Source organism: Nycticebus coucang, chromosome 23 (genome assembly GCF_027406575.1).
Source record: "Nycticebus coucang isolate mNycCou1 chromosome 23, mNycCou1.pri, whole genome shotgun sequence".
Lineage (NCBI taxonomy): Eukaryota > Metazoa > Chordata > Mammalia > Primates > Lorisidae > Nycticebus > Nycticebus coucang.
Window position 1 is genome coordinate 28,008,261 of NC_069802.1, and position 27,776 is coordinate 28,036,036.

General features: G+C 41.3%; 1 protein-coding gene and 1 pseudogene across 2 annotated transcripts in view; one reads left to right on the plus strand and one right to left on the minus strand.

Moving 5' to 3' along the window:
• Positions 1-12,538, plus strand: part of ADGRA3 (adhesion G protein-coupled receptor A3) — a 105,729-nt gene extending 93,191 nt beyond the window's left edge. For both annotated transcript variants that reach the window (XM_053577782.1, XM_053577783.1), the window contains 4 exons: positions 1,058-1,181; positions 7,072-7,217; positions 10,712-10,807; positions 10,948-12,538. In XM_053577782.1, coding sequence (XP_053433757.1) covers positions 1,058-1,181; positions 7,072-7,217; positions 10,712-10,807; positions 10,948-12,193 — 1,612 coding nt within the window. In that variant the 3' untranslated portion in view covers positions 12,194-12,538. The remainder of the gene's footprint in view (positions 1-1,057; positions 1,182-7,071; positions 7,218-10,711; positions 10,808-10,947) is intronic.
• Positions 12,539-15,069: 2,531 nt separating this feature from the next.
• Positions 15,070-17,810, minus strand: LOC128575883 (small nuclear ribonucleoprotein Sm D3-like; annotated as a pseudogene).
• Positions 17,811-27,776: the final 9,966 nt, after the last annotated feature.

Here is a 27,776-nt window from a genome sequence, read left to right on the forward strand (position 1 = left end):
AAAAAACCCAAAAACAAAAAACTGAGTTTGATAACATGCCTTCCTTCTAAAACGAGGATGGTTACCGTAACATATATTTACAAGACTTCTTCGTTTCATGGCATTAGAGACATATATAATTAGTACATGCAATGGCAAATTCATCTTTTGTAGCATCCATTTCATTTGTTGTGTTTGTATGTATCTGAAAAAGAACATGAGAAATTTGTCGTGGAGCCTGTGGGGCAGGGTGCAGCAGAGTGCAGGGTAAGGTGGAGGCCCCTTACCTGTACAGTTACCTGTATAAGTGTCTCCACGTCTCAGAAGTTTGCGTTATTACTCTTACATTATGATGTTTTTAACCTGTTATGATTTTCTGTGTTTTATAGATGGCATTTTTAAAGAAAGTTTTTGGCATTTATACATGAGATACAGTTTTTGTTAATTGGAGGAAAATCTAAAGAAACTTTTATTTTATTGTAGGAAATAACAAACTAAAAGGATCTGCTAAGCAGAAATTCACTTTATAAAAGGTTTTGCTAGAATGTTTCCTATTTAAGCTAGATATGTATGACATTCTTGACATTTAGATAATAAACAAAGGAGATTTTGATGTAAAAAATAAAGAAAGACTTCAACATTTGTTTAGGTAAGGCCAGGAAGAAATGCATTGGGTGTTTAGACCATGCCAGTAGGTCAGATCGAAGAAATTTCTAGGTAGCCAACCAGGTAATCCAGTCATCTTAAGACATTGTACGTAACAAAAATCTCTATCATAAGGAATAACAAAGCTGTTGTTTAGAATTTGTTTACCCTTTATTGGGTACACTGGTTCCATAAGTGGCTGGTGGGTTTGTTGCACAAAGTTAAATGTTAAGAAATTTCTCAAGTTCTGTGTGTGTGGTGTGTGTATATATCTGATAGTATATGTTGATTACACAAAATGTTTAAATATAAAGCATTTAAATTTGTTCTTTGATGCAGTTGGAATTAACTTGTAAATAAACATTGTAAGGTCCTGCTTCAAAGATGCTGACTGAATATTAACTTTTTCCTTTATTTGTTGTTGTTTTAACAGTTTGATCAGAATCAGTCTTAAGAGCTGGCACATGCTTGTGAACTTGTACCTTCATATTTTCCTGACTTGTGTAGTTTTTGTGGGAGGAATAACCCAGACCAGAAATGCCAGCGTCTGCCAAGCAGTAAGTCAGAGCGAAACATTAAAAGGGAAAGAACATTGGGATTAGAAAGTATTTTATATGTTTCATTAACTATAAAGGGAAAGGATGTGTCTTGAAAGCCTTTTCTTTAAAGTTAAATCTAATGTCTTTCACTTAAACAATTCATCAGTATGCCTCAAATTTTGAATTAATATTTCACAACTGAATATACTTGTCTATAATTTAAACATTTATCTCTTTATTATTGGTAGTTCGTTGTTATGTCTGTTATAATGCCTAATATTTCATTAAAAAAATTAGTAAAATCCCAACTTTGAAAGAGAAATGACATTTATGACAATGAGATAATAAGAATTTCTAGAAAAAGATTGAACTATAAGATGTAAAAATAGGAAACAGAGTAGGTTTAGTAAATATGAAGAATTGAAATATATTCAACTGTTACTTTCAAATAAATTATGTCATATGTAGCCTTGGTGAACATTATCCTTGCAGTATAAGGATAAAAAATCGAAACTCTTCACTATGTAGACAGGAAATATGTGAAATTTTATTTCTGTTTGTGGATTGATTTCCGTCTGCATGGTGGCAAAGAGTGTAACATAGTGATGAAGAGGTAAACTGCCTAAATTTGGATTTTAGTTCTGCCACTTAGTAGGTCTTTTTATGGTAATTCATATAACCTTTTTATTTTTCTTTTCAAGTTGTTCAAAGCATGAGAGCGATGCTCTTAACAAAATTTTCAGTGTATGGTACAATGTTGTGAACTCTAAGCACAGTGTTACAAGCAGCGTGCTGTTTGTAGTGCACACAGTGTGCAGTGTGTGTGCAGTACACAGCGTATGCAGCATGTACATCCAGTGTGTACACAGTGCACGCACGTGTGCAGTGCACAGTGTGTATGCAGTGTGCATTCAGTGTGCACAGTGTGCTGTGTGAGTGCAGTGGACAGTGCATATGCAGTGCTCAGTGCAGTGTGCGCAGTGCAGTGTGAGTGCAGTGTGCATTCAGTGTGGCAGTGCACAGTGTGCACCATGCGCAGTGTGCAGTGTGAGTGCAGTGCGCAGTGTCAGTGCAGTGCACAGCATGAGTGCAGTGTGCAGTGAGAGCGCATGCAGTGCGCATCCAGTGTGTACAGTGCACAGTGTGAGTGCAGTGCGAGTGCAGTGCAGTGTGAGTGCAGTGTGCAGTGAGAGTGCAGCGCACAGCACGTATGCAGCGTGCATCCAGTGTGTGCAGCGCGCAGTGCAAGTGCAGCGCGCAGTGTGAGTGCAGTGCGTGTGCAGTGTGTACAGTGTATTCACTGTGTTTGCAGTTTGTGTTCAGTGTGAGTGCGGTGCACAGTGCACACTGTGTGCGTGCAGTGCGTGCGCAGTGTGCACAGTGTATGCGCAGTGTTTGCAGTTTGTGTGCGGTGTGTGCAGTGCACAGTGTGAGTACAGTGTGCTGTGCAGTGTTCAGTGCACGCTGTTTGCGTGCAGTCTGTGCGCAGTGTGCAGTTCGCAGTGTGTGTGCAGTGTGCGCAGTGTATGCGCAGTGTTTGCAGTTTGTGTGCTGTGTGTGCAGTGTGTGCAGTGTGTGTGCAGCAGTGTCTGCAGTGTGTGTGTAGCAGTGTGTCTGCAGTGTGTGTGTAGCAGTGTGTCTGCAGTGTGTGTGCAGCTGTGTGTACCCTGTAGGCCCTGTAGTTGCCTTTCTCACCTCCCGTCCAGAGCTCACTTGCTTTATCAACTTTGTGAATGGGCTGTGGTGGAGTTTCTTCCCCACAGCAGTGGGAGGGTTAAGGTTATTAAAGGCGCCACTACCCAGCTGCCTCCCGCTCTGGTTCCTAAATCCCTTCCTGGTGGGAGCTTAGGTACGTTGCCAAGCCTTGAACTCTCTTTTGCAACAGGAGCGGGAGGAGAACTGAGACACCGAGTGGTAGAGAACAAGGGCCGTTGACTCACGGTTACAAGCGACCTGTGTTCTGGTGCGAGAGGTGCTGCCAAATCATTGGTCCTTAAATTTTTGTCCTTGGTTTCACTGCATCTTGTCTCAGGGCTCTGTTGCTCTGCCACTCCACAATTCAATGTGTCAAATAGCGAGCCACCTGCCCTTCTCGGGTGTCCTTTAGATCTACCATCGAGAGGACTGTTGGAGCAGCACCTGGGGGGTGTTGGGTAAAATCTAACCAGTAAATATGAAGAACTTTCTGCTTACCAGCCACTTCAACCGTGTTAACTTACGGATTAACCCTAAGAGGCAATTTTTCCTTCATATTTTTTTCAATGCATAAAGTGAGTCACAGAGAGTTGACATGTTTAAATGCTAGTCTGACCTTGAGAGCCCCTCATCTCCCATCACTGTTCCATGGGGGCCAACATGGCGTTTAGAAAGGACAAGAGCTTTGGAAACCAGCGGAGTGGGACTCGGAGCCCTGCTACCGGCCCTGGGGTTTCTGGTGGGTGATATCACCTCCAGCAGCCTTGATTTCCATGTCTGTATCTTGAGGTTGACAACACTGGCTGAATGCTGATGCTTGGAGGTCGGAGTGAAATTACCCACAAAAAATACAGTTTTTGGTACCTAGCAGACATTCAGTAGTAGAAGCTCTTATTATTTTTATTTTTCTGTATTCATTTTATATATGATCATATCCATCATAAAGGTCTGTGTATGTGTGTGTGAGTGCAGTTGTTAGGTGTGATGCACTGTTGGGGGTGTAATGGTCGTTATTAGTAGTTTAAAAACTCTCCAGTATGTGAGATTTATACTCAGGTAATACTCGTTGAAAGTGAAACTCTTTAAGGCAATTATTTTATGCTCATTTTGCAGCTTTGCAAATTAGTATCCTGAGGGAAGGTGGCTTTCTTGAGTAATAATCCATTGCATTAAACTAATCTCATATATGCCCTGTGACTTAGATTCCTTACTTCCAAACTATAGTAGAACCTCCCTAGCTGGCCACCTCCCGACATTGACCACCCTTAAGTTGACCTAATTTTTATAGACTGGACACATACCGCACATACGTATCAGTACAGTAGGCCTCGTTCCTTACATTGACCACCGCTGTATGATGACCAGTTTGTTCACAGTATCTTGCGTGCCAACTTACAGAGGTTCTAGTGTATTTTTACTAAATTTTCATATGTATCTGTGATTTATTTGGAAGAAAATGTGATAGTAAGGTTGTATGTCATGTAGACCCAAGTGTCAGATGGAGAATACAATAGGAAAGATTATATTTCAAAAACTAGGAGAATACTTTCTACTAGATTTTAGCCGGGTTTGAACTGGCCACCCTCGGTATATAGGGTCGGCACCCTACTCACTGAGCCACAGGCGCTGCCCTTTAGTTTTTTTGTTTTTCTTTTTGTTTTTTAAGAATATTTAATGATTTGCTTGTGTGACTGTGTTACCAGATGTTGTTGGACTTCTAAAATTCCACTATTGATAAGAATCATTTAACTGGAAGGCTTCAGTGAATGAACCCTTCTCTGGAATTTAGAAACGCCACAGAAATCACTTAAATATGGGGGATGTCACCCCCTCAAACTAACACTTTCTGTGTGGAAAATACTTTTAACCTATATTTTTAACTTACGTATTTTGAAGCTGTGTCTCATTCTTTTGACCTTTGTGTTGGAGACAGCTCCAGGAGTGGTGGAGTCAACCCGTTTGAGTCAATATTCAGAGATTTGTCTCGAATTTATTGGTTTCTGTGCACCAAATTCTTTAGACTATTTTGACTTACAGTCTTTGGTATGACTTCAGATAGCATGAAGGGTTATTTTATGCCTACAGTTCCACTTCTATCTATAAATTTTGCTTTCACAGTGCAGTCAGTGAAACTAATGAGGACTAAGAAGCCACTTTTCTCTTTAAGAAGAAGAAAACATCTGACTTTTCTAGTTCAGCCAAGCTGCATCCACCCTCCCAGCACCTCCAGGGTCATTTGCTGGGTTTACGTGAACAGTGACTGCTCTGGTTTTTCCCCCTGTAAAAGAAGACTAGACTTTCATGTCACCAAGTTTTAGCTACAGATTGGTTCTGATCGAAATAAACTCTGGGGCTGGGTACAGCGGCTTATGCTCCTAATTCCAGCACTCTGGGAGGTTGAAGCAGGTGGATTGCTTGAGCTCAGAAGTTCAAGACCAGACTGAACCTGTCTCTACTAAAAATAGAAAATTTATCCCGACATGGTGGCAGGTGCCTCTAATCCCAGCTGCTCAGGAGACTGAGGCAGGAGAATCACTTGAGCCCAAGAGTTTGAGGTTGCTGTGAGCTATGATGCTGTAGCCCACGAGTCTGGGCAACAGAGAGAGACTATGTCTCAAAAAAAAAAAAAAAAAGGAGAGAAAAAATTATTCCTGTAATTATAATATAATAAGAAATTATCAAAGAGCACATAATAAGCTATGGGAGCTGGATTATGTCCTTGGTGCTCCAGTGACACATGGCATTTATTTCTCCTAAAATAAATTTTATTATTTATTTATTTATTCATTTATTTATTTTGAGACGGAGCCTCAAGCTATCACCCTGGGTACAGTGCTGTGGCGTCACAGCTCACAGCAACCTTCAACTCCTGGGCTTAAGTGATTCTCTTGCCTCGGCCTCCCGAGTAGCTGGGACTATAGGCACACGCCACAACGCCCAGCTATTTGTGGGTTGTAGTTGTCCTTGTTTGGGAGGCCTGGGCTGGATTCAAACACGCCAGCTCTGGTGTATGTGGCTGGTGCGTTTGCCACTTGAGCTACAGGCGCTAACCCTAAATAAATTTTAAACCTTTCTTATTACCTCTCCTATCTTCTTCTAGAATTTTATCCTCACCTAGAGTTGAATCAAACACAGGTCAGATGATGAGCATGCCCACTATCATCCATCTGAGAAGAGGCTTAGTTTTTTATCATTCATATATTACAGACGGCAGTCATTTATTGAGCACCTATTATGTCCCACAACTCCCCTAGTGGTGACTCTTCATAATCCCCCCATTATTAAATTAAGGAAAGTGAATCTCAGAGAGGTCACATTATTTCCTCAAAGCCACAGTCCTAATAAGAAGTAACACATAACAATAATATTGATACTTCTGCTAATCGCTTATGTAGACCATCTTCACATCTCGAATTGTTCTTGGTTCTCAAGGGAGGAAGTCAGTGCTTAGTATGTTATGTGACTTTGTTCACCACAGGTGAGAGGAGGAGACCAGGCTTAAAACCAAGCAACATTTGATCCCTGAGTTCATGCACCCTTTTAGCTGTCAACATATTAAACTGCTCTTGTGCTGCTATAGAATATGACAGCTCTGGCTCAGAACTCAGGTCTCTTGCTCCGGGACTTACTCGCCATGTGTCTCCCACTGCTGGCTGCCTTTGTCCTCTCTGTGCCACCTTAACATGGGGCTTAGAAGCTGAGCTCTGTAGCGTTTCATCTGTGAGAAATGCTCCTCGGGTTTGATGGTGTTCAAAAATCAGGTCTTGAGGTATTAAGTGTCATCTTGGGTATAAGGGTGGCCTGTGGCTTTCCTGGAGCCAGCTGTGGAGGAATGGAACCCAGGATGTCTCATGACAGTGCTGGCTGAGTAGCTGGTCCTCTGTACTGCTTTTGTTTTTATTTTGTTTTGTTTTGAGACAGGCTCTGTTGCCCTGGGTAGAGTGCTGTGGCATCATAGCTCACAGCAGCCTCAAACTCTTGGGCACAAACAATCTTCTTGTCCAAGTAACTAGGACCACAGGCACCTGCCATAACTCCTGGCTAGTTTTTCTGTTTTTTGTAGAGACAGGGTCTTGCTCTTGCTCAGGCTGGTCTTGAACTCCTGAGCTCAGGTGATCCTTGAATCAGATATTTAAAAGTTACCTACTGATTTTTTGATAAACCTTAGTGAGAACAGTCTTTTAGTTTACATATTCTCCGATCTTCCTTCCAGGTTGGGATAATTCTTCATTATTCCACCCTTGCCACGGTGCTGTGGGTGGGAGTGACAGCTCGCAACATCTATAAGCAAGTCACTAAGAAAACCAAGCGGTGTCAGGACCCCGAGGAGCCGCCACCTCCACCAAGACCGATGCTCAGGTACCTAATATCTCAGCTGTACGTGTATTGTCTTGAATGTTAATTGAATCATTTGTTTTAGTTGAAGCATAGTCACACATGATAACCAAAAATTGCTGAGTCAGTTTTGGGGAATTGAAAGCATGAACTTGTAAAGCAGACTGCTTGATTTTGAATGTGGGTCCTGCCATCCTGCACGTCCTTTGTCAACTCCCATCCCCTCTCTGAGCCTTCCTAGCTCCCTTCCAAAGTGAGGTGGGTTCTACCTCAGAGAGTTGTTGCAAGAAATAAATGTGCTCACGTGCAAAGCGTTTAAGATGATACTGGCTCCGTGAGAATGTCATCTATTTTTATTTCCTTGAGGTCATATGTCATAGATTTTAATTTACTCAAGTCTATATCCATTTAATTATTCGATACAAAGAACCAAACAATGTACAGTATGTCCTTCAGATCCATTAGAATAAGAAAAATGGTAAATTATCACCTTGGTTTATCCGGTGCCCGCTGTGGACCTGGCCCTGAGCCAGGGACTTAAAGAAACCGGCAGTCTGTGGGAGGAGATGGCACATGAGGAATGGACTGTTGGCTGTGGAGAAACATAGGGAGATATGTTCTTTGAAAGCCCAAAGAAGGGCGGTGCCTGTGGCTCAAGGAGTAGGGCACCAGCCCCATAGGCGGAGGTGGCGGGTTCAAACCCAGCCCTGGCCAAAAACTGCAACAACAAAAAAAAAGGAAGTCCAAAGAAAGGAGACATTAACTGGGGGGACGTTGGTGGGCTGCTGGGAAATTCTGGACTACAGGAGTGAAGCTTGTGACTTAGGCAGAGTGGAGGCTTTGCTCACGCCAAGGCGAGGAGGAAGTGGAGAAAGCCTTGAGAAGGGCCATGTGGCTGGACCCCAGGGCATGTGGGCTGGAGCAGCAGGAGTTGGGTGAAAGCTGGGCCTGGCACCCTTGGAGACCCTACTAAAATGTCAGCAGCCACTGCAGGGCGTGTCCTCACACCGTGTCATGTTAGTACAGCCGTAGCACCAGTGTGGAACATCCACCAAAATGCCCGAGAATAATGAATTTCTTGAGGTCACTTGGACAGTCCCCATGAAGACTGAAGCCAGAACAGTGTCATACAGAACAGAGAAGGGGGCACTTGTTCCCCAGACCTGAGGTAGTTTCTCTAGGGTTGACGGCCACCTGGATTTCAGAGGGACAGACATTTAAAGATGGCTGGATGTCACCTGTTCTGGGTGGCTGCAGAGCCGTGGCAGATAGTGTTTCCATCAGGTGAGAAATAATACAGGAAAAGAAGAAATGGGGGCCGCACAGGGGGCTGACGCAGGAGAGGGAGGCTCACCAGTATTTTCTTACGAAGAGTTTGTGTTTGGGGAAGTCCAGCGCTAAGCAGAGAAGTCGAGCCAGACACAGTCTAGACGGGACAGGAAACATTTCCTTGTGTAGCCACTGAAGCTGGGATAATGAGCAAGGTCTCCCGGGGAGATTTAGTTAAGAAAATAATGTTCCCTGGGCTATGCCCGTGTTTCATAGATGGACCATAGAAAAATGACGGACCTAACTGAAGGAGGACATGGGGAGAGTCGTTCCATGAGTGACAAAGAGCAACAGGAGTGCTCAGCAGCCCAGACTCACCCTGGGGGGGTGGGGGGAGAGCTGTCACCTCCTTCACTGTGTTAAGAGAAAGGAGAGATGATGTTTCACTAAGAGACTTGGGAATCCGATCCTTCAGAAGCTGTTGCTTCCTGGGAGATTCTGAGAAAAACCCCAAAGATTTAGGAAAAAGCAGCTGGGGCTCCAAACTCCACACAGTCCCCAGGTGACCCCCAAAGACCCTTCTTGCTTTAGGCCGTGCAGGTTCCATCCTCTTCCCCCACGTCCTTAAGCTTCAGGAAGGTGGGACACTGGACTTGCTCATGAGCCTCTCCTGGCCACAGAGAGGGCGGTTTCAGCATCACGATGGGAGGCTGGAGCAGGGGATGAGGTCTATGAATAAGTTGGTACAGACAAAGCTAATGGGGTGCCCCTGTTTGCAGGAGCTTGTCATAGAAAGGAGAAAGAAAGAAGGGTGTAGTTCAAGGGTAGTTTTAGAAGATGGGAGAAATGTGAACATTTTGTATAGGCTGACAAGAAGAAGCCGTGGATGTTAAAGCTGAAAATGAGGGCTGATAACAGGAAGGTTTAGGGAGGAAAAGAAGAGGCACAGAGAAGGCGCTAGAACCCACATTTAATTTTGGAAATGATGCTTTCTTTTCAAGTAAGAAGCAGATGTGAATTAGAATTACAGGAAGAAGGGGACACCTGCCTATGTTGGCTTTCCTCTAATCTGTGACACAGAAGATAGGGTTCGAGTTTTATAGGGTAATCATTTGTCTTTTCAGCAACACTAATGTCATCTTAATGGATTTCAGTAATTGGATTGATGAAACAATATATGAAAAAAATGTGACAGATAATGCTTTTATCCAGCCAATTCAAGATTGGGGGCTATGTCTCCAGAAGGAGCCCATGTAAAATTAAGGTTCTTGTACCCAGGCATATCCAGGGAACTTAGGGGACCCAGAGATGCTCCAGACACAAAGGCTTTCTCTGTAGGACCAGCCCCTCCTCTGCCTGCCTTGTTTCTTGTCACACCAGCATTTCCCTTGCTGTCCCCAAGGGGGAGGCAGTTGAGGGGGGCCTCTGCACTATGGGAAGTTACTAGTATCCAGATGCCTTTTTTTGGCCTCAATCTCAGTTGACCAAGGATGAGGTACACAGCATTCAGAGGTCCTGGAACGTGAGGGCTTAGCTGAACATTAATCAATAATTAATACATAGATTACATTTTGCATGAACTATAGCTCAGTGAAATCTTGAAGTTCATTTTGTAATAGATTGACTTACTAGTTCACCAGCTGGATTTTTAAAAAGCCAATTCCTCTCCCCGGAAATGTGTGCATATACATATATGTGTGTGTGTGGGTGTATGTAGGTTACTACAGAAGTTTTGAGATAGACTGTGTTATGGTCCGTTATTTTTTGTTTCCAATTAACATAATCAACAGCGTCCTTTCTGATTCGCCCATACAAGTTTCAGTTTGCTGGGCTTATCAGTGTTGCTGGGAGGGTTTTATTTGTTCCTGTCCATTTGGATTTTATGTTTCTTGATGTTTTAGTATCTCTAAGGACACATCCGTCTCTCTCCCTACCCCCCACCCCCTGCCCCAGCTGAAATCCTACCTGCAAGAGCTGAGTGTTAGTTACTCCGCCTGTCCACAGGGTGGCAGAAGCTGACCAGCTTTGCTCCACTTGGAAACAATATTACAGCTTGTGCTTGAAAAAGAGTTGTCTAAAAATCAAAACAAAAACATGTTATTGCTAATGAAGCAGCCTCTAATGGAGTTGAGTTAACCCTCAACCTATGATTGAAATAAGAATAGTAATTATTCTTTGAGGAATGACTCTTGAAATACTGTGACAAAAAGCTGGAATGCTGAGCTGTGATTCCTGCTCTCTCCTTCCAGGTTTTACCTGATCGGGGGTGGCATTCCCATCATCGTTTGTGGAATCACAGCAGCAGCCAACATTAAGAATTACGGCAGTCGGCCAAATGCACCCTAGTGAGTAATTCGAGTTCTCTATGTACCTGACCCAGTTGCTTCTCTTTCAAGTATGATCTAGCTATTGTGGTTTATTGCAAATTCTTAATCATTTGTTGGGGTAGGTAGCATCTGATCCGGTTTCCCATCTTCTTTTCTAGTTGCTGGATGGCATGGGAACCCTCCCTGGGAGCCTTCTATGGGCCTGCCAGCTTCATCACTTTTGTAAACTGCATGTACTTTCTGAGCATATTTATTCAGTTGAAAAGACACCCTGAGCGCAAGTATGAGCTTAAGGAGCCCACTGAGGAACAACAGAGATTGGCAGCCCATGAACACAGTGAGATAAATCACCAGGATTCTATGTCCTTGTCTCTGATTTCTACATCAGCGTTGGAAAATGAGCACACTTTTCATTCTCAGCTCCTGGGGGCTGGCCTGACTTTGCTCTTTTATGTCACTTTGTGGATGTTTGGAGCCTTGGCAGTTTCCTTGTATTACCCTTTGGACTTGGTTTTCAGCTTCTTCTTTGGAGCCACGTGTCTGAGCTTCAGTGCGTTCGTCCTGATTCACCACTGCATTAACAGGGAGGATGTCCGACTGGCGTGGGTCATGACCTGCTGCCCAGGACGGAGCTCCTACTCCGTGCAAGTTAACGTCCAGGCCCCCAACTCAAGCGGCATGAACGGAGAGGCACCCAAGTGCCCAAATAGCAGTGCGGAGTCTTCCTGCACAAACAAAAGTGCTTCAAGCTTCAAAAATTCCTCCCAGGGCTGCAAATTAACAAACCTGCAAGCTGCCGCAGCTCAGGGCCACACCAACTCTTTACCTTTGAACTCCGTCCCTCAGCTGGACACCAGTTTGACAGAACATTCAATGGACAATGATATTAAAATGCACGTGGCGCCTTTAGAAGTTCAGTTTCGGACAAACGTGCACTCTAGCCGCCATCATAAAAACAGAAGTAAAGGTCACCGAGCCAGCAGACTCACAGTCCTGAGAGAATATGCCTACGACGTCCCCACGAGCGTGGAGGGAAGCGTGCAGAACGGCTTGCCCAAGAGCAGGCTGGGCAGTAGTGAAGGACACTCAAGGAGCCGGAGAGCATATTTAGCCTACAGAGAAAGGCAGTACAACCCACCCCTGCAGGACAGCAGTGATGCTGCTGGCAGCACGCTTCCCAAAAGCAGTAGAAACTTTGAAAAGCCCGTTTCAACTAGTAGTAAAAAGGATGCTGTAAGGAAGTCAACTGTGGTTGAAGTTGAAAGTCAGCAGAAGTCTTATGGCCTCAACTTGGCCAGTCAGAATGGACCAATTAAAAGCAATGGCCAGGATGGACCCTTGCTGGGTACCGATAGCACTGGCAACGTTAGGACTGGATTATGGAAACATGAAACTACTGTGTAGCATTGCAGGGCGTCCTGGGCAGAGATTCCTACAAACTGTGATCATCACATTCCTCTAAGCTATGAACATTTGAAAACAAACTGTTTACAGCCACCTTAGGAATTCAAAAGAGTTTGAAATCAACTTAGATGGTTTGGATTTTACTTATTTTATATCCCCAAATGGTTGCCTTTTTTTTTTTTTTTTTTTAGAAATTAAAGGAAAAAAAAAAAAACCTTTTTAAAGCATTGTTTTACTTGTCAGAGCACCAATAGGCCATTCTGGGAATCTGAAATGTAATTTCTTTTACTCTATAACATCTACTTTGCATTTCAGGATTCTATTTAATATAATAAATAAGTGTTTCTCCTGTAGCCAATCTCTTATTTTTGTATTTTACAGCATAAGCATTTAATTTTAATGACATTTGTGCATTAAGGTGTTTTCATGAAAATTATATTTAAATCAGTTATTTATATCTATGGTTAATTGTACTCGTGATGGCATATTAATTCAAAGTGATTTGGGGGCTTCTGTTGTTTGTAAATACAGTTTTAAATGCACTAAGTTTTTTAAAAAGATCTCACAGAATGTGTCTTTTGAACACAGAAATGCCTGAAACATTTTTTCTAACTTGGATGACCTGAGCCGTGTCATTCTGACCCTGTTCATAACTACTTTAACACTTCTGTGGCTTTTCAGTGGTTTATATTTGGGTTATGTTTTCTTATTCCTTTTGGTTGGGGAGGTGACTCTTGCACATACGTTATTCTTGAGTGTAAGTGAAGAGCTACCACATGGAGTTCAAACTCACTCTCCCTGGATTCCTGAGTTCATTAGCTTCATCCAAAGTACTGATTTTTAAATTCCATTCTGAAATGAGATTTAAATTTTCAGAATTCCATTCCAAAGTTCCCAAAACAGCTCAGCTCCAAAAGTTTCCCTTGGTCTTTATAGCCCTGAAATCCCTCCTTACCTGCGTCCAGTCCTGGCTCTCAGAGGGGTTCCTACTTCCCTCTCAAAATGTGACACAGCTTAGGTCTCTTTTTAGTAGAAGTCTGAAGGTTTGGATCAGATCAGATTCAAAAGCACATGTTCGAAAAATGCAAAAGAGAGTCAAGCAGCTTAGCTTATTAAATCTAAAATTCAGACAGATTAACCATTGCTGTGTAAATACTCACTTTTCCTTCCGTTACTGCATTTGAAATAAGTTATTTTGCTTTCCAATAATAAAACTGATCGTTCTCTTTAAGCCTTTTTTTAGGCGTTAGTTTTAGAGACATTAGTTTTGGAGGAGGAAATAAGGCACCCAACAGATAGATTTGACATTTTACGTTTAATATATTCCATGCCCAGGGTCTCCTGGTAAATTGATGTATTATATTCAGGATGGTATTTGGATATAACAAAGGTAAACTAATAAGTCATGAAATGAATATTTTTATGTATTACTATTTTTATTTGCTGTTACTTTGCAACTGTTATTCTAGTGTTTAACGGTTTGATCTGTTGGGCAGCGCTACATAAGGCAAGAACTTTCTTGTTCTTTTTTCTGCTTGTCCATAGGAAGCAAGAAATTTCTCTTCCTGGAAATTAACATTTGTTAATTCAGATCCGACTTCTTTTAGGTAATAGGCAAGTGGGAGCCAGAGTGGGAAAGGGTTAGAAAAGCAATCAAACACTTGAAAATGAAGATCCCACTATAAATGGGGGGCGGAGGGGGGCAGTTGTTACTCAAAGCATAGGAAATGGTGGTGATGTCTGCTTTCTTGTGATTTGATTGAATTAACATTTGATGTTTGTCTCTGGGAAGTGGATAACATTGCATTCCCCCCATCTTTGTCGTTTGCTTTTTTTTTTTTTATTAAATCATAGCTATGTACATTAATGCGATCATGGGGCACCATACACTGGTTTTATAGACCGTTTGACACATTTTCATCACACTGGTTAACATAGCCTTCCTGGCATTTTTAGTTATTGTGTTAAGACATTTACATTCTACATTTACTAAGTTTCACATGTACCCTTGTAAGATGCACCGTAGGTGTAATCCCAACAATCACCCTCCCTCCACCCATCTTCCCCTTCCCTCCCCTCCCTCTCCCCCTTCCCCATATTCTTAGGTTATAACTGGGTTATAGCTTTCATATGAAAGCCATAAATTAGTTTCATAGTAGGGATGAGTACATTGGATACTTTTTCTTCCATTCTTGAGATATTTTGTTCGCTTTTTATGGCTTATTGCCAGCCAAGATTTCTCTATTTTTCACATAATTGTAAACTATTAACAGATGTTTCAGTTTTCTTAGAGATCAGTACTTTCATTTAAAAATGTTTTCAACCAAGATCCAAAGACGTTGTGACTTGGTGGACATGCCGGCAAGCGCTGCTGTGTCCAGGACTTGAACTGCCAGATGTCCAACATCACAGTCACATAACAGACAGCTGTGGTCCTATTAGAACCAGGACCCTGTTTCTCAACACCGAGGCCACCACTGTGCTTGGTGGCACCACCGTGCATGGCACCACATGTCTGCGATATTCATATCATCTGTAATTTTATTCTTTATTCTCATCCTAGTGATTTTGAGTGTTAGTTTCATAATGAAGTATAATATTCTACCTAAAAAAATACACATAATTTATTCTTTTACTCCACGAAAGTTATTTTTTAATATACACATTCTATATACACATACACATAACTTGATATCATATTATAACCTGTTTTATTTTTAACAAACCAAATGACCAGATTAGTTTAGTTTAACATTTCCCCTGATCTGAAGACAAAGATGTGAAAAGAAAACCTAGGACACACATGCAAACATACACTCCTGTGCACCCAGATAAACTAAAAGAAAAAAGGGCAAAGTTTTATTCAACACAGAAAATTATCTTTGCTTCTGGAAGATGTTTCCATGTCCCATCCCACGTCCTCTTCGTCTCGCAGCCACGCAGGCCTTCAGAATAGCAGCCTTCCCCCAGCCAGCCCCTGAGCCTTGATTTTTATTTTTCATGCTCTTTAATATGGGTGCATTTTCAGCATGTACGGCAAAATCAGACAGTGAATGTTGCTGCCGCAATGTACACTTGCTCCAGCTGTGCCACACGGCTGTGTTCATGACTGTGACATTGGACATCTGGAAGTTCATGTTGCCTTTAGGTTCAATGAGCTTCCCCCATATACCTCGCCGGGTTTGTCTCACGTATTACAATGAGGCCTTCAGCCTTGTGCAGGGCTTTAATCAGCACACAGTAGACCCCTCTGCGGGAAGAGGGTTCACTTCCAGCCCTCACTTCCTTCTCTGCGGTGCTACAGAGATTGGAGCCAAGGCCTGAGGCAAAGCGAATGGCAGGCTCTGATCTTGTTAATTTATTTTTTTAGGTAACGATTAGAAGTTAAGTTTGTGTATGAGTATTTTTGTGACTAGATTAATATAGCAATGTTAATGTATATCAATGTTTCATGCCATTAATAGGTGGCACCTGATTTCTAGATCTCAGGATTTGGGGATGTACATATAACTCATTCATGTACATAATATATATATATATATATATATATACAGATGGCAACTTACGTACAGATGCTTATTAGAATATTTAGATTGTGCTCATTATAGAGAAACAACGTGATAAGAGACATACCCATTTTAGGCATTGAATTCAGAATGTCTAAACTGAAGTTGGCTGAGGAAAAAATGAGGAAGTAAAAAAATTAACTGAAAACACATGACTGAGGCTTTAATCAGCAAAGAAGGAAATAATATGGGATAGTAACCCAAATTTTTTTTTTTTTTTTGTAGAGGCAGAGTCTCACTTTATGGCCCTCTGTAGAGTGCCGTGGCCTCACACAGCTCACAGCAACCTCCAACTCCTGGGCTTAAGCGATTCTCTTGCCTCAGCCTCCCGAGCAGCTGGGACTACAGGCGCTCGCCACAACGCCCCGCTAAGTAACCCAAATTTTAAAAGAAATGTTAATTCTGGTTTTCTTTTCTAATTTTTAGAATCATTAAGTATTTTAATATTTACTCCACTGCTTTTATCTGAGAGATGATTTGATAATTTACAATCACTTAGGATAATGTGTCCCAAACTTGAGTCATTCCATCACTCTTGGTAGTTTTTCTATATTTTCCTTAACATTTGCATTAATGATGTTATGTGGGTCAACTCACTTTTTTCCCCCACTGAAATAACTAATACTAAACCAGGATATTTGTTTGTATAAACAAAGCAAACTCCTTAAGGAAAAATTAGTCATTAATTGTTTGCAATCTGTCACTACTGATAACCTGACTGCTAAGTCTTAAAGATGAAATTGCAATCATTAAGAAGATTCTGATTTTTTAATCCATTCATGTGTGGGAGGGCACTTGGGTTGTTTTAGTCTTAGTATTTATTGGTTTGAATCTTCTTTCTAACCTACCTAGATCAGTTTACAGCGATGTCTTTTATTGACCATTAGAGACTCGTAGGGGACATCAACTGATAAACACATACTTGGACCGTATGTACTAACTTAGTCTCTGTAGGCTGATTAGTCACAGTTTTCCCATCTTCTTTGTGTGCCCAGCTCTGTAGGACCTGAAGCCCCAGGCAACTTTTGGTCACAGCTTTTGTTCAACCTCATTGCACTAGGCCTGCCAGAGGCTCACAGGTGGGCACTGAGTGTGAACTTACCAGAAGCCTAGCACTAAAAAGCCCCATTTACGTAGTCACTGCTGGACTTCTGCCTTCTCTTATGGAGTTGAATACTTAGAATTAATTCCTGGCCAAAATCTCATTAGACTTTTGTTGGACAAACTTGTTTTCATGCTGTTTGAAGCACACATTGACCTCCTTCATTGAGTCATATTTAAAAAATGGCAGGAGAGAGTGTGTGTATGTGTTTAATCCAGTAACTGATACAGCCATCTGGTGGGAGAAGGTACCAATGACGAGCTTCCTCAGGGTCTTACAAGTATCCTTAAAAAAGTTCAAGCTGTAGGATGGTGCCTGTGGCTCAATGGAGTAGGGCACTGGCCCCATATGCTGGAGGTGATGGGTTCAAACCCAGCCCTAGCCAAAAATTGCAAAAAAAAAAAAAAAAGTTCAAGCTGTTTTCAGAGGACTCTCTGAGATAATTCCAAAGAAGCCAGCTAATGATACTTTCAACTTTATAACCATTGCGTTCACTCTGTCTTGGCATATAATACTGATAAAGATTTCCTTTATGGATTAATTTAGATTGTTCGGATTGGGAAATCCGTTTGTAGAACATGGTTGTTTGCAAAGCTGGGTGTGGCCCTGTGTACCAACTCAGGTTTCTGGAGCACACTCAGGAGGAAAGCAGTGGGTTCCAGGACTAAGGAGGGTCTTTTTGTCACCAATGTGCATCCTTTATTAAATGAATAAAATGTTAATTTAGTGGTCAGCCATGATTTTACTGCTTAGATAATTTTTTTATTAACTTCTATATTGAGTCTGAGTAAACCGCTCTTTAAAAAAAAATGCCAAGTTTTAGGGTGTTGACACGATAAAGTTTCTCTCTGAAGTCACGGCCTGTCGTGTGTGATGTTAACCTGGCAGCTCCCAGGGGCTTTCCACACCCAGCTTCTCCATCACCTGGATCTGCCTTCTTCTCAGTCATCCTTCAGGGGATAGAGGCTGGTACATGAGAAGGGCCTGCGAATTAGGCCTGGCCACTTCTACTTACCCTAACGTGCAGTTAGAATCTACTTTTTTTTTATTATTATTAAATCATAGCTGTGTACATTAACACGATCATGGGGCACCATACACTGGTTTTATAGACCGTTTGACACATTTTCATCACACTAGTTAACATCACACTAAAATGCCTTCCTGGCATTTTCTTAGTTATTGTGTTAAGACATTTAAAGTTTTTTCATGATTTCTGATTTTGTTTTTCCACCAAAGACTTCTTGCTTAAATTTTGTAAGCCCTCATTCAACATGATTGGGGGGTTTTTGTTTGTTTTTAAGAGACAGGGGCTAGCCCTGTCACCCAGACTGGATGCAGTGGCCTTATCATGGCTCATTGTAACCATGAATTCCTGTCTTCAAATGATCCTCAGCCTCCCAAATACTTAGGACTATTGGCGTGTGCCACCTGCCGTGTTAATTATTTTTTGTGGAGATGAGGGTCTTGCTATGTTGCCTGGCCTTGTCTTGAACTCCTGACCTCAAGTGATCTTCCCGCCTTAGGCTGCTTAAGTGCTGGTTTCAGAGGCCTGAGTTACTGTACCCAGCCTTGTCTTTTCTTCTTGTTCCATGCCATTAGCAATCCCCTAGGACAATTCCATACGGTAAGATTTCTGAGCGTGCTTGTGTATAGCATCCACTGTCTCAGTGTAGGCAAAACAGTCAGAGAATGTCTTACCGTAGAACGATTCTAACCATGTTTCTGAAGATGTTGGATTTACATCACCTTTTTACATAGAATAATTCCTGAAACAGTGTAGCTTCATATAAAGCCAAAGAAAGTCCTATAGCTTTAGAAATACTACAGTCAACAACAAAAGGAATGTATAAAAGGGAAGAGGATTAGAGACAAAATGTTCATTACAATTTAAAGTTCCTGACAATAAAAGCAATGGTGTTTGACAAGTGATATTTTTATGGATTTCAGGTTCAAATTTGTAGGCTGACACTCCCTGGCGTGCCTGGAAGGTCTTGCTAGATTTGTTGCCTGATGAAAGGCCTTGTCTCTTAATTTAAGTCGATGCAGGGACAGGACCAAAGGTGTTCAGAGAGGCAGAGAGTTGCAACCAAGAGACTGAGTAAAGCTGAGTCCCTCAAATGGCCATGTGCACAGGCAGAAACCCACCCAGGGTTAGGATAAAGAACTGGGAAATTGATCAGTTAGGGTCTGAGCTTTGGTTTGTCTCTGGTGGTTAACTTCTTACTGTCTGCATCTTCCCAAGCAGAGATGGTAATGTAAAAAATAGTCTTGCCAGGTGCCCCTTCTAGGGTTAGGGAGAGAACCAAACACGGGGTGGCCATAAAGTTTGTCTGCAATTAAAACTAAAATTGCACACGAACTTTATGGCCACCCTGTATAATACAATCCTGAAAGTTCATGTTCTCAACCACCTATGGGATTTATGTGCCCAGATTTGGACTGTTAGGTATTCAGCTCTGGTCCATCCAACCACTTTTTTGAAGTGACCTGCTAGATTTGCCTCTCATGTGTTCCTTCACCTTACCCCCCATCTACGGGGATTCACTCAATATCCAGAGTGATCACTTGGCCATTGTTAATGATCCCATTGGTGGGTGTATCGCCCAAGCCAGGCCAGGTAGTCTCTTCCCTGGGAACTTGAACTAAGAAGATTTTTTGTTGTTTTTTTTTTTTTTTTTTTCTAGTGGCTGAATTGGTAAATTAGAAACTCCAGATACTTTGGCAGTGACATCTTCTCCCACCTAATGCTGCAGCTAGAGAGAATGAAAAGCGGAGGGAGCAGAGAAAAACACTCCCCAAGCACTTTCTCTCATTGAATCCATCCCCGGCTCCACTTCTTTTGAAGGTTGAGGATAGAGTTAATTTCTGAACTTGCAGCCAAAGAACATTCAAACTAACACACCCATAGAGCTTCTATTTCATGTTTTGTATATTCTAAGAGATTCTCATTTCAGTGTTGGATAGAGGACATACTCTAGATCTGACAATCAAATACCACATCTTCAGTTCTTGGATAAATACTCTAATTCTTATCACTTGAATAAAATGTCTCATAATGTGAATATAATGTATTGCATCATAATTTTATGGACTTTTAAGTGATTTTAACCATTATACTACTAAAGTGAAGTTTAATAATGAAGAAATACCTTGCTTTCAGCAAACAAGAGCATGCCAATCTCACGTTATCTGCATTTAGTATTTTGCAGGTGAGATTTGCTCTCCAGCTGAAATTATTCTTTTTCATAGGAACAGGAGATTGGTTGAGTGATAGTTCTTAATTCACAAAGGAACCATATAACTGCAACTGAAAAGCTATTCAGAAGCAAAAATACTCTTCCAAAAATAGTTTGTGTTCTATAGAATGTTACTCATTTAATGTTCACCTTTGAATATCGAAATTCCTTTTAGCTCATCAAGTACGTTCTGTCCTGACATGGAATACACGCTTGAAGAATTTAGCAATTCTTGAAGATCCAGTTATACTTTTACAGATCTACTCCAGGGAAATACTTTTGTGCAGAAGGTTAGAATGGAAGTTGGCCTCCATGTCAGCTGAGGCGCCAATTCAATGGTATCAAAGGGAATCAACATGTTGCATGCAAATTTTATGAAAAAAATGTAAAGGAAACTGTTCCGTAACCTTAGATGCATGTGACAGACTGAGGATGAAAGGAGGGATCAGGCAGACCTTTGTGAGGGAGACTAGAGAACAGAGAGCTTGGTAAGAGCTGTTGTGTATATGGAGAAAGAGAGGGAGGGCTGCTTGCTTTACTTCCAGCCTAGTGGAGGGATTTCCATGAACGAGACCTAGAAAGTCTGTTATGCTTTCTTTGAAATTGAGGCATAGCACATTGGAGTCCAACTCACCTATCACCAAGAAATGCAGAAGGGGACAGGATGTGGTAGGTGAGAGATGTCTATAGTGTACCAGAGAACAAGTTACCTTACAAGGCAAACAGGACTTGGCACCTGTGATCCAGCTGAGGCTCTGGAGATGGGATTATCCTGGATAATCCAGGTGAGACCCATGTAATTTCAAGGGTCCCTATAAAAGGGAGATGGGGGAGGTCAGAGTCAGAGGAAACGATCTGGCGAGGGAGGCAGAGATTAGAGTGATGTGGTGTGAACCAAGGAATCCAGCAGCCTCCAGAAGATGGAGAAGGTGGGAAGCTGGCTCTCCATGCTTCTCCAGAGCCATCAACAGTAGGCAACTGACTTTAAATATCTGACCTCCAGGATGATAATAATAAATTTTAGGTAACTTATGATCTCACATAATAGAAATAGAAAAATAATAAACAGGCTGATGCTTTGGTGTAGAGCTTGGAGAGGGCTGCAGCTGTGAGGTAGGCTGACAGGCATACGATATTGGGAGAAAGACTATGAAAGATGAATGTGTGGATTAGAAAGAGACCTCAGGGGAGCGTGAGCTCTCTCACAAGGGGTTGGTGTGATGCCTACCCAGTAGTCCCCTCTGTAGGAGCAAGGACGTCTCAGTAGGAAGAGGCTAGAGGTGTGCCATGGGCTTCCCTTGGTTTGGGAAGGAATTCAGATTGACCATGGGCACCTGTCTATCAAGGGAACTGCAGCGGAGTGGGGCCCAGAATGCTCAAGGCGAACTTAATCTCAGTTTCAATTCAAGCACGACTTTTCCTGCCCCATTCCCAATGTCAGCCTCGATAGATGTTAAAACCACCTTTAGACAGGTGTGGGTGATAAGGTGTCACTCTGTCACCTTGGCTAGAGTGCTTTGGTGTCGTAGCTCATACCAACCTCCAACTCTTAGGCTCAAGCAATCCTCTGGCCTCAGCCTCCCAAGAAACTGAGACTAGAGGTGCCTGCCACAACTAAAAATAGTTATTTTCTATATTTAGTAGAAGCTGGGTCTCCCTCTTGCTCAGGCTGTTCTTGAACTCTTGAGCTCAAGCCATCGTCTCATCTTGGCTTCCCAGAGTGCTAGGATTATAGGAGCGAGCCATCGCTGCCAGCTGAGATAAGGTGCAGAAATGGGGAAACTGATCCACCATCCCCTTCCAAGCAAGTTACCCTCACTCCTCTCCTTACCCACTTTCAACGCTTCCTGTCACGTCCCTAGTGAATGCTAGTGTTCTCTCCTGGACAGTCAGTCTCCAAATGTGAGAACTTGCTTATCGTTCTATTTCCTCCCTGGGTTGGAGGCACAGACTACCTGCGTCTAGGCAGCTGTCTTGATAACTATAGTTTTAGACTTACAAAAAGGTACAAGGGTAGTACAGAAAATTGCTGTACATCCCCACCTATGGTTCCCTTTTATGTCTTACATGACTATTGTACATTTGCCACAACGTAGGAAGCAATATGCAGTTGAGCTTTTGAACTTTCTTTTAGAAAAAAAAAATTGCAACTTTATTCTGCCTTTAGTTTAATCACACCAACATATTGCTGTGAAAGTAGACGTCAAAACCACAAATATTGGTTGTTTCTGAGACTTTCAACTGAGGTTGGAGTTATAAGGAAAAAGCAAAAACCTGCCTCCAAATTTTCACACAAATGGGTGAAATGAAAGTTTTAGAATCTTGAAAAATGGTAGCTATTTCAAAAGGGAGACTATAGAAACTTCAGAAATGTGGTATATGTCTGAGAAAGGGGAAAAACGCAGCTGCTTCTGGGGCCGTTACCAAAGTGTAACTGGCATCAACTTTTTTGTTAAAGCAGAGAGATGTGCTCTCTCTCTCTCTCAAAATGCATAGCCTTAAATACAAAGCAAATATTTTATTTTGCCTTCTTTATATGTAGGATAACAGATTTCTCTCCCCTCTTTTTAAGAAATATGAAATTGGAAATTCTTTCTGACTTGCTTCACAAGCTTCCCACCCAAGCCCTAGGTTGCAAATGTTTGACCTTGAACTCTTTTTTTTGTGTCCCGTGTGGACTCCAGGGGTGCAGATGACTGAAGAGTCTATGTCTGTGCAGTGGGTATCTGAGGTGCCTTGGAGACCAAAGGTGCTTGTGGAAAAAGCATTGAAGTAATGGACTCTTTCTTTTAGCATTGTGTTGTTTATGAATTAAAAATTTTTAATTGAAACTATGAAGGGTGCAAAGAAAACAAAAAGATTTCATCATGTGATTTCTTATTTTTTTTTCTGGGAAATTAAACTATCCCTGAACAAATCCATTGAAAGAAATGATCAACCCTTTTCTCTACAGGTCTTGGCATGTTGAAAATCATTATGATGGTATAACCTCAGCTAAAAATAGTATAAACTGTAAAATTACAGACCTTCTAAAAGCACTAAAAATGTTGTTTTTCCACCTCAAACTGCAGCCCAAACCTTAGATTCTGATGTAACTCTATGAGTGTCACTAAACAATCGACAGGATGACATTAACTAAGCTTGTGAAGCCCACACACAGGAGGGAAAGGTATGTTTATTTATTTATTTGTTTGTTTATTTATTATTGTTGGGGATTCATTGAGGGTAGAAAGAACCAGGTCACATTGATTGCATTTGTTAGGTAAAGTCCCTCTTATAATTGCATCCTGACCCTAAAAAGTGTGTCATATACCGTGACCCCCAACCCTCCGTCTTTCCCTCTCTCTGCTTTTCCCTTCCCCCACCTCCCTCCCCTCCTTTCCTCTCTCTGCTCTCTCCTTCCCCTACCCCCCACCATGTACAAGGTCATTAATTGTCCTCATATCAGAACTGAGTACATGGGATTTTTGCTTCTCCATTCTTGTGATGCTTTACTAAGAAATATGTGTTCCACTTCCATCCAGGTTAATACAAAAGATGTAAAGTCTCCATCTTTTTAAATGGCTCAATAGTATTCCGTGGTATACTTATACCACAGTTTATTAATCCCGGGAATGATATGTTTAAATAGCAACATCTGTTTGGGCATTAGATTGTGTGACATGCAGTAAAAACAGTCAAACCTTCTGCCCATTGTTGGAAGCTAGTGCAGACATTGCTGTTTGGCAGCCCTTCTTTTCCTGCGAAAAGGCCAGGCTGCCTCTATCATCCTCACCAATTTCACAACAAAGATGATATCCATCCCTGGGGGTCACAACTGGACTTGGTCAGCATATTTACCCCCAAGTTGGATGAGATACAGGTTTTAATTCTGCACAGATCTATATAGTTGCTAATAAAAGTATGAATAACCATAGCCATAGAGGTATAATTGATAAAGACTTTTCTGAGCAATTAAAGATAGTCTACAAAGATTAAAATTAGTATAGTGCACCTCATGGCAGAATTGATACTAACTCTAATGAGACAAGATGGGAATGAATAAATCTCACTAAGTCAAGTCAAAGAAAGGGGCTGATTCACGCAGGAAGAAGACAGAACAGCACCCTCCTCAGGCCACGGTCTTGGTAGTCCTTCAGTGAGGGGGTTAGGAATGAACAGTTCCTGAAAGTTTGCTGTGTACATGTTTGTTTATGTTAACTATTGAGTCAGTAATAAATAGTGTATTCTATATGCTAGGTTCATGACTTTCCAACTAATTTTTTCATTGGTTGTAAAAATCTCAACTCAGTAAATCACTTAGCAGTGGTGAAAAGTGGTGCCTCAACTTTTTGTCACACACAGACCATGCAGCCCATGGCTGGTCTGCGGAATGAACAAATAAATGGCCTTCTGTAGTGGTACTATCGGAGCAAAGCAAACATGCCAGAACCAGCCACACACTACCCCGACTTCACTTGTCTCTGATGTGTGTTCTCCAAAGTATTGTGGGCTGACCATCTGCATCAGAATTCCCGCAGATGCTTGTTTAAAATACAGATTCTGCGGCCCTTCCCCAACTCAGTGAATCAGAAACAGAAGGTGTCCAGGAGTCTGCATTTTAAAGACATAACTAGCTGCTTTGAATGAGCAAACTAGACTCAGAAATATTGTTTTACCTACTGCCAACATTAAGAGAAATTAATTTTATGTAGAAATGATACAGGATACCAAGAGAGAATTGCTAGTTTGTAATATTTCTACCGTAATAATTGTATTTGTGGCCATAGATGATTCCTTAGGAAGGCCTCACTTGGATGTTGAGACTATTTATAGTAAGTTTGTGGAGGTAGCTACGAAGACCTACCTGAAAACCCACATAACATAACCATGCTATGTCTCTGCAGGCGATATTCACATCACTCAAGGAATGTGTAAGGCACTTATTTAAAAGCTTAATTGAAATCATACAATTAAGGCAAACCTGTTTTGTCAATTCCCATAAATTTCCATATAGCTAACAACCACTTACATATTTTCATAGCAAGTTATATGTGCTTTTTTAAAATCACTAATACAAATCAGGGTAATTACTGTAACTAGTTACTGAGTATTGCTTCACTGAGAGTCCAGCAGAAAACAAACTCAAGATGATTGCATTTATTAAGCATTTACAATTATGCTTTTGTAGCTGGGCTAATCTAAAAACCAAAGAACCCTGATTTTTAATTTCCTGATTTACCTGAAATAATTTTTCTTCAGAAGATGGCAATATAAGAACATATTTCTATTGGAAATATTATCCAAAAGTGTTGTTTTAATTAGGAGAAGTGATAATTCAGCAAAACTAAGAACATTAGATCCCTAAATTGTACAGCGGTGCTTAAGAGCATAGACTCTGGAGCTGCATAGCTGAGACTCAAAATTTCAATTTCACCACTTAGCTGTGTCAGCTCAGGCAAAATTCTTAACATCTCTAGGCTTCAGTTTTCTTGTCTGTAAAATAGCAAAAATGATTGCTTTTCTCTCATTGATCTGTTGCGACATTTATAGCATAAGTGTAAAGGCGGAGACAAATGCCTGCCACGTAGTAAGCACTCAATAAATTTAGTCTTTATTAGTATTATTCATCTATTTAATAACCAGCAATGGAGGGATGTCTTAGGTCATGGATCTGTTTATTTTCTGTATATTTCCCTTCCTCTGCTTGCTCTCACTAGTGTCTTGAAGGATTCCCCCCTCCTCCAGCTGACACTAATGCTACAAAAAAGATTCAAGGAAACTACTGATTGAAATGTTAAGCAGATATTTGGGGTCAGTTTTTTTCTTTCTCATAGATTGTGATATTGAGAGCCTGGGGTTGGGGAAAGGGGAAAAAAGGCCCAAGTGTGAGTCTGTAGGAAAAACTGGAAGATGACACTGGGAATCCTCAAAGTGAGAGAGAGGAAACGCTCTTTATCAGAAATGACCTCTGAGGGGCACGCCCGCTGGGGTGGGCACCTGCCAGCTTTTCTCCCTGGGCCCGACAAGCTGCTCTCCAGCAGTGCTGAGTTCCCGAATGCTTCCCTTAACAGATGGTGTGAAATCTGCTCATCTTGAGTGGGTGCGGAGGCTCCAAGGGAGCACATCAACCTTGCAGAAGGTTGTATAGAACCAGTTGGGAATATCCCCCCAAATGGAGCAGTGGACAAACAATTGCTGATTCATGAGTCTACTTACATAATGGAAAAGTTAGCACCATTGCAAAAGTGTCAAGTTAATATTTAGATAGTTTTAATTGCCATATTATAAGAATGATAGGAATGATACAACTGCAGTGATTAATTGTAATCAGTTTTGCGTACAGTTAAAAAGCATCAGTTCCTTTTCAAATAACTTTTCTCTCCAGCATTTTAAAAATCCCTCCTTTAAATGGATTATTTAACAAGAACAGCCCTTTTAAGAAATCTTAAATGTACTTTCTCATTACATAAACCTTCTCAGCCTCCTACCATCAATTTCATAACTTATTTGCACTGAATGACTAGTATATCACTGCAAGTTTTATATTTTCACTATTCATTCTTTCCTGTATTTAAGTATAACTACATGTTGTATATGATTTGTAAAACTGCAGTTTTTAAAATTATCTATGAATGACCTTTTACCTATACAAGTCTCTTTCATTCACGTTTCCTTTGAATTCTCAGGATTATGTGACAATTCCATTATCCACTTCCTTGAAACTATCTTCCTTGAATTTCTATAATATTACAATGTGCTAGTTTTTCCTCTTTCCTTTACAACTTCCTTCTGATATCTTAGAGATTATCCTTGGCCTCAAGAAACTTCCAGTCTAATGTCAAGACTATAATTTTGGTAAACACTGCCTACTGGCTGACTCAATCTTTATTTTTTTTATTTTTTATTGACAGATAATAATTTACTATATTTATGGAATACAAAGATTGGCTGAACCAAACTTAATGCACAAACAACTTCTGTCTAGCTATTTTGCATCTTCATATCGACTAAAATCCCATTAGGTATAAAACTAGGAAAGAAACTCTGTACCATATAGGAGCATAGGGCAGGAGAAGTAATTTGAAAGGAAGAGATGAGGAAGTTTACACTGGAGGTGACACAGGATAGAAATCTAAAGATAGAGACATTTCAGCAGTAAGAATTGGAGTAAAGATCTTCCTCATGAATGGAAATACTTGAGCCATGACCTTAAGGTAGAAAACTATTATATATTCATGATGGTTGTTGTAAAATATGCAGGGTGATGATGTGACTGCAGTAGATCATGGCAGATGCTATGAAGCCTGGACTTTATTGTATAAGTGGAAGGAAGCTAACAGTTTAAGGACAGAGAGTCTCACAATACTATATTCAGGAAGAGAACTCAAGAGTCAGGGTGAAGAATATGTTAGTGGGAGGAGAGATTAGTGGTAGGGCATCTTTTTCTTTTTGATATCTCATTCTGCATCAATCACACATTGTTCTCTTGTGTTATTTGCCTTTTCTGTGCTAAATATTTACTCATACGTTGAATTCTAAGATATTAAGCTCTACAAAGCAGGGGCAAATCTTGTTTTCCTTTTGAGCGTCCCCCATCTCATGCACAGACGTTATCACCCTGCCATCAACATCATCAGCATCGTAACTGTCATGATGTTAACCAGCATTTATGGGGCCCTTCCTCTGTGCCAGGT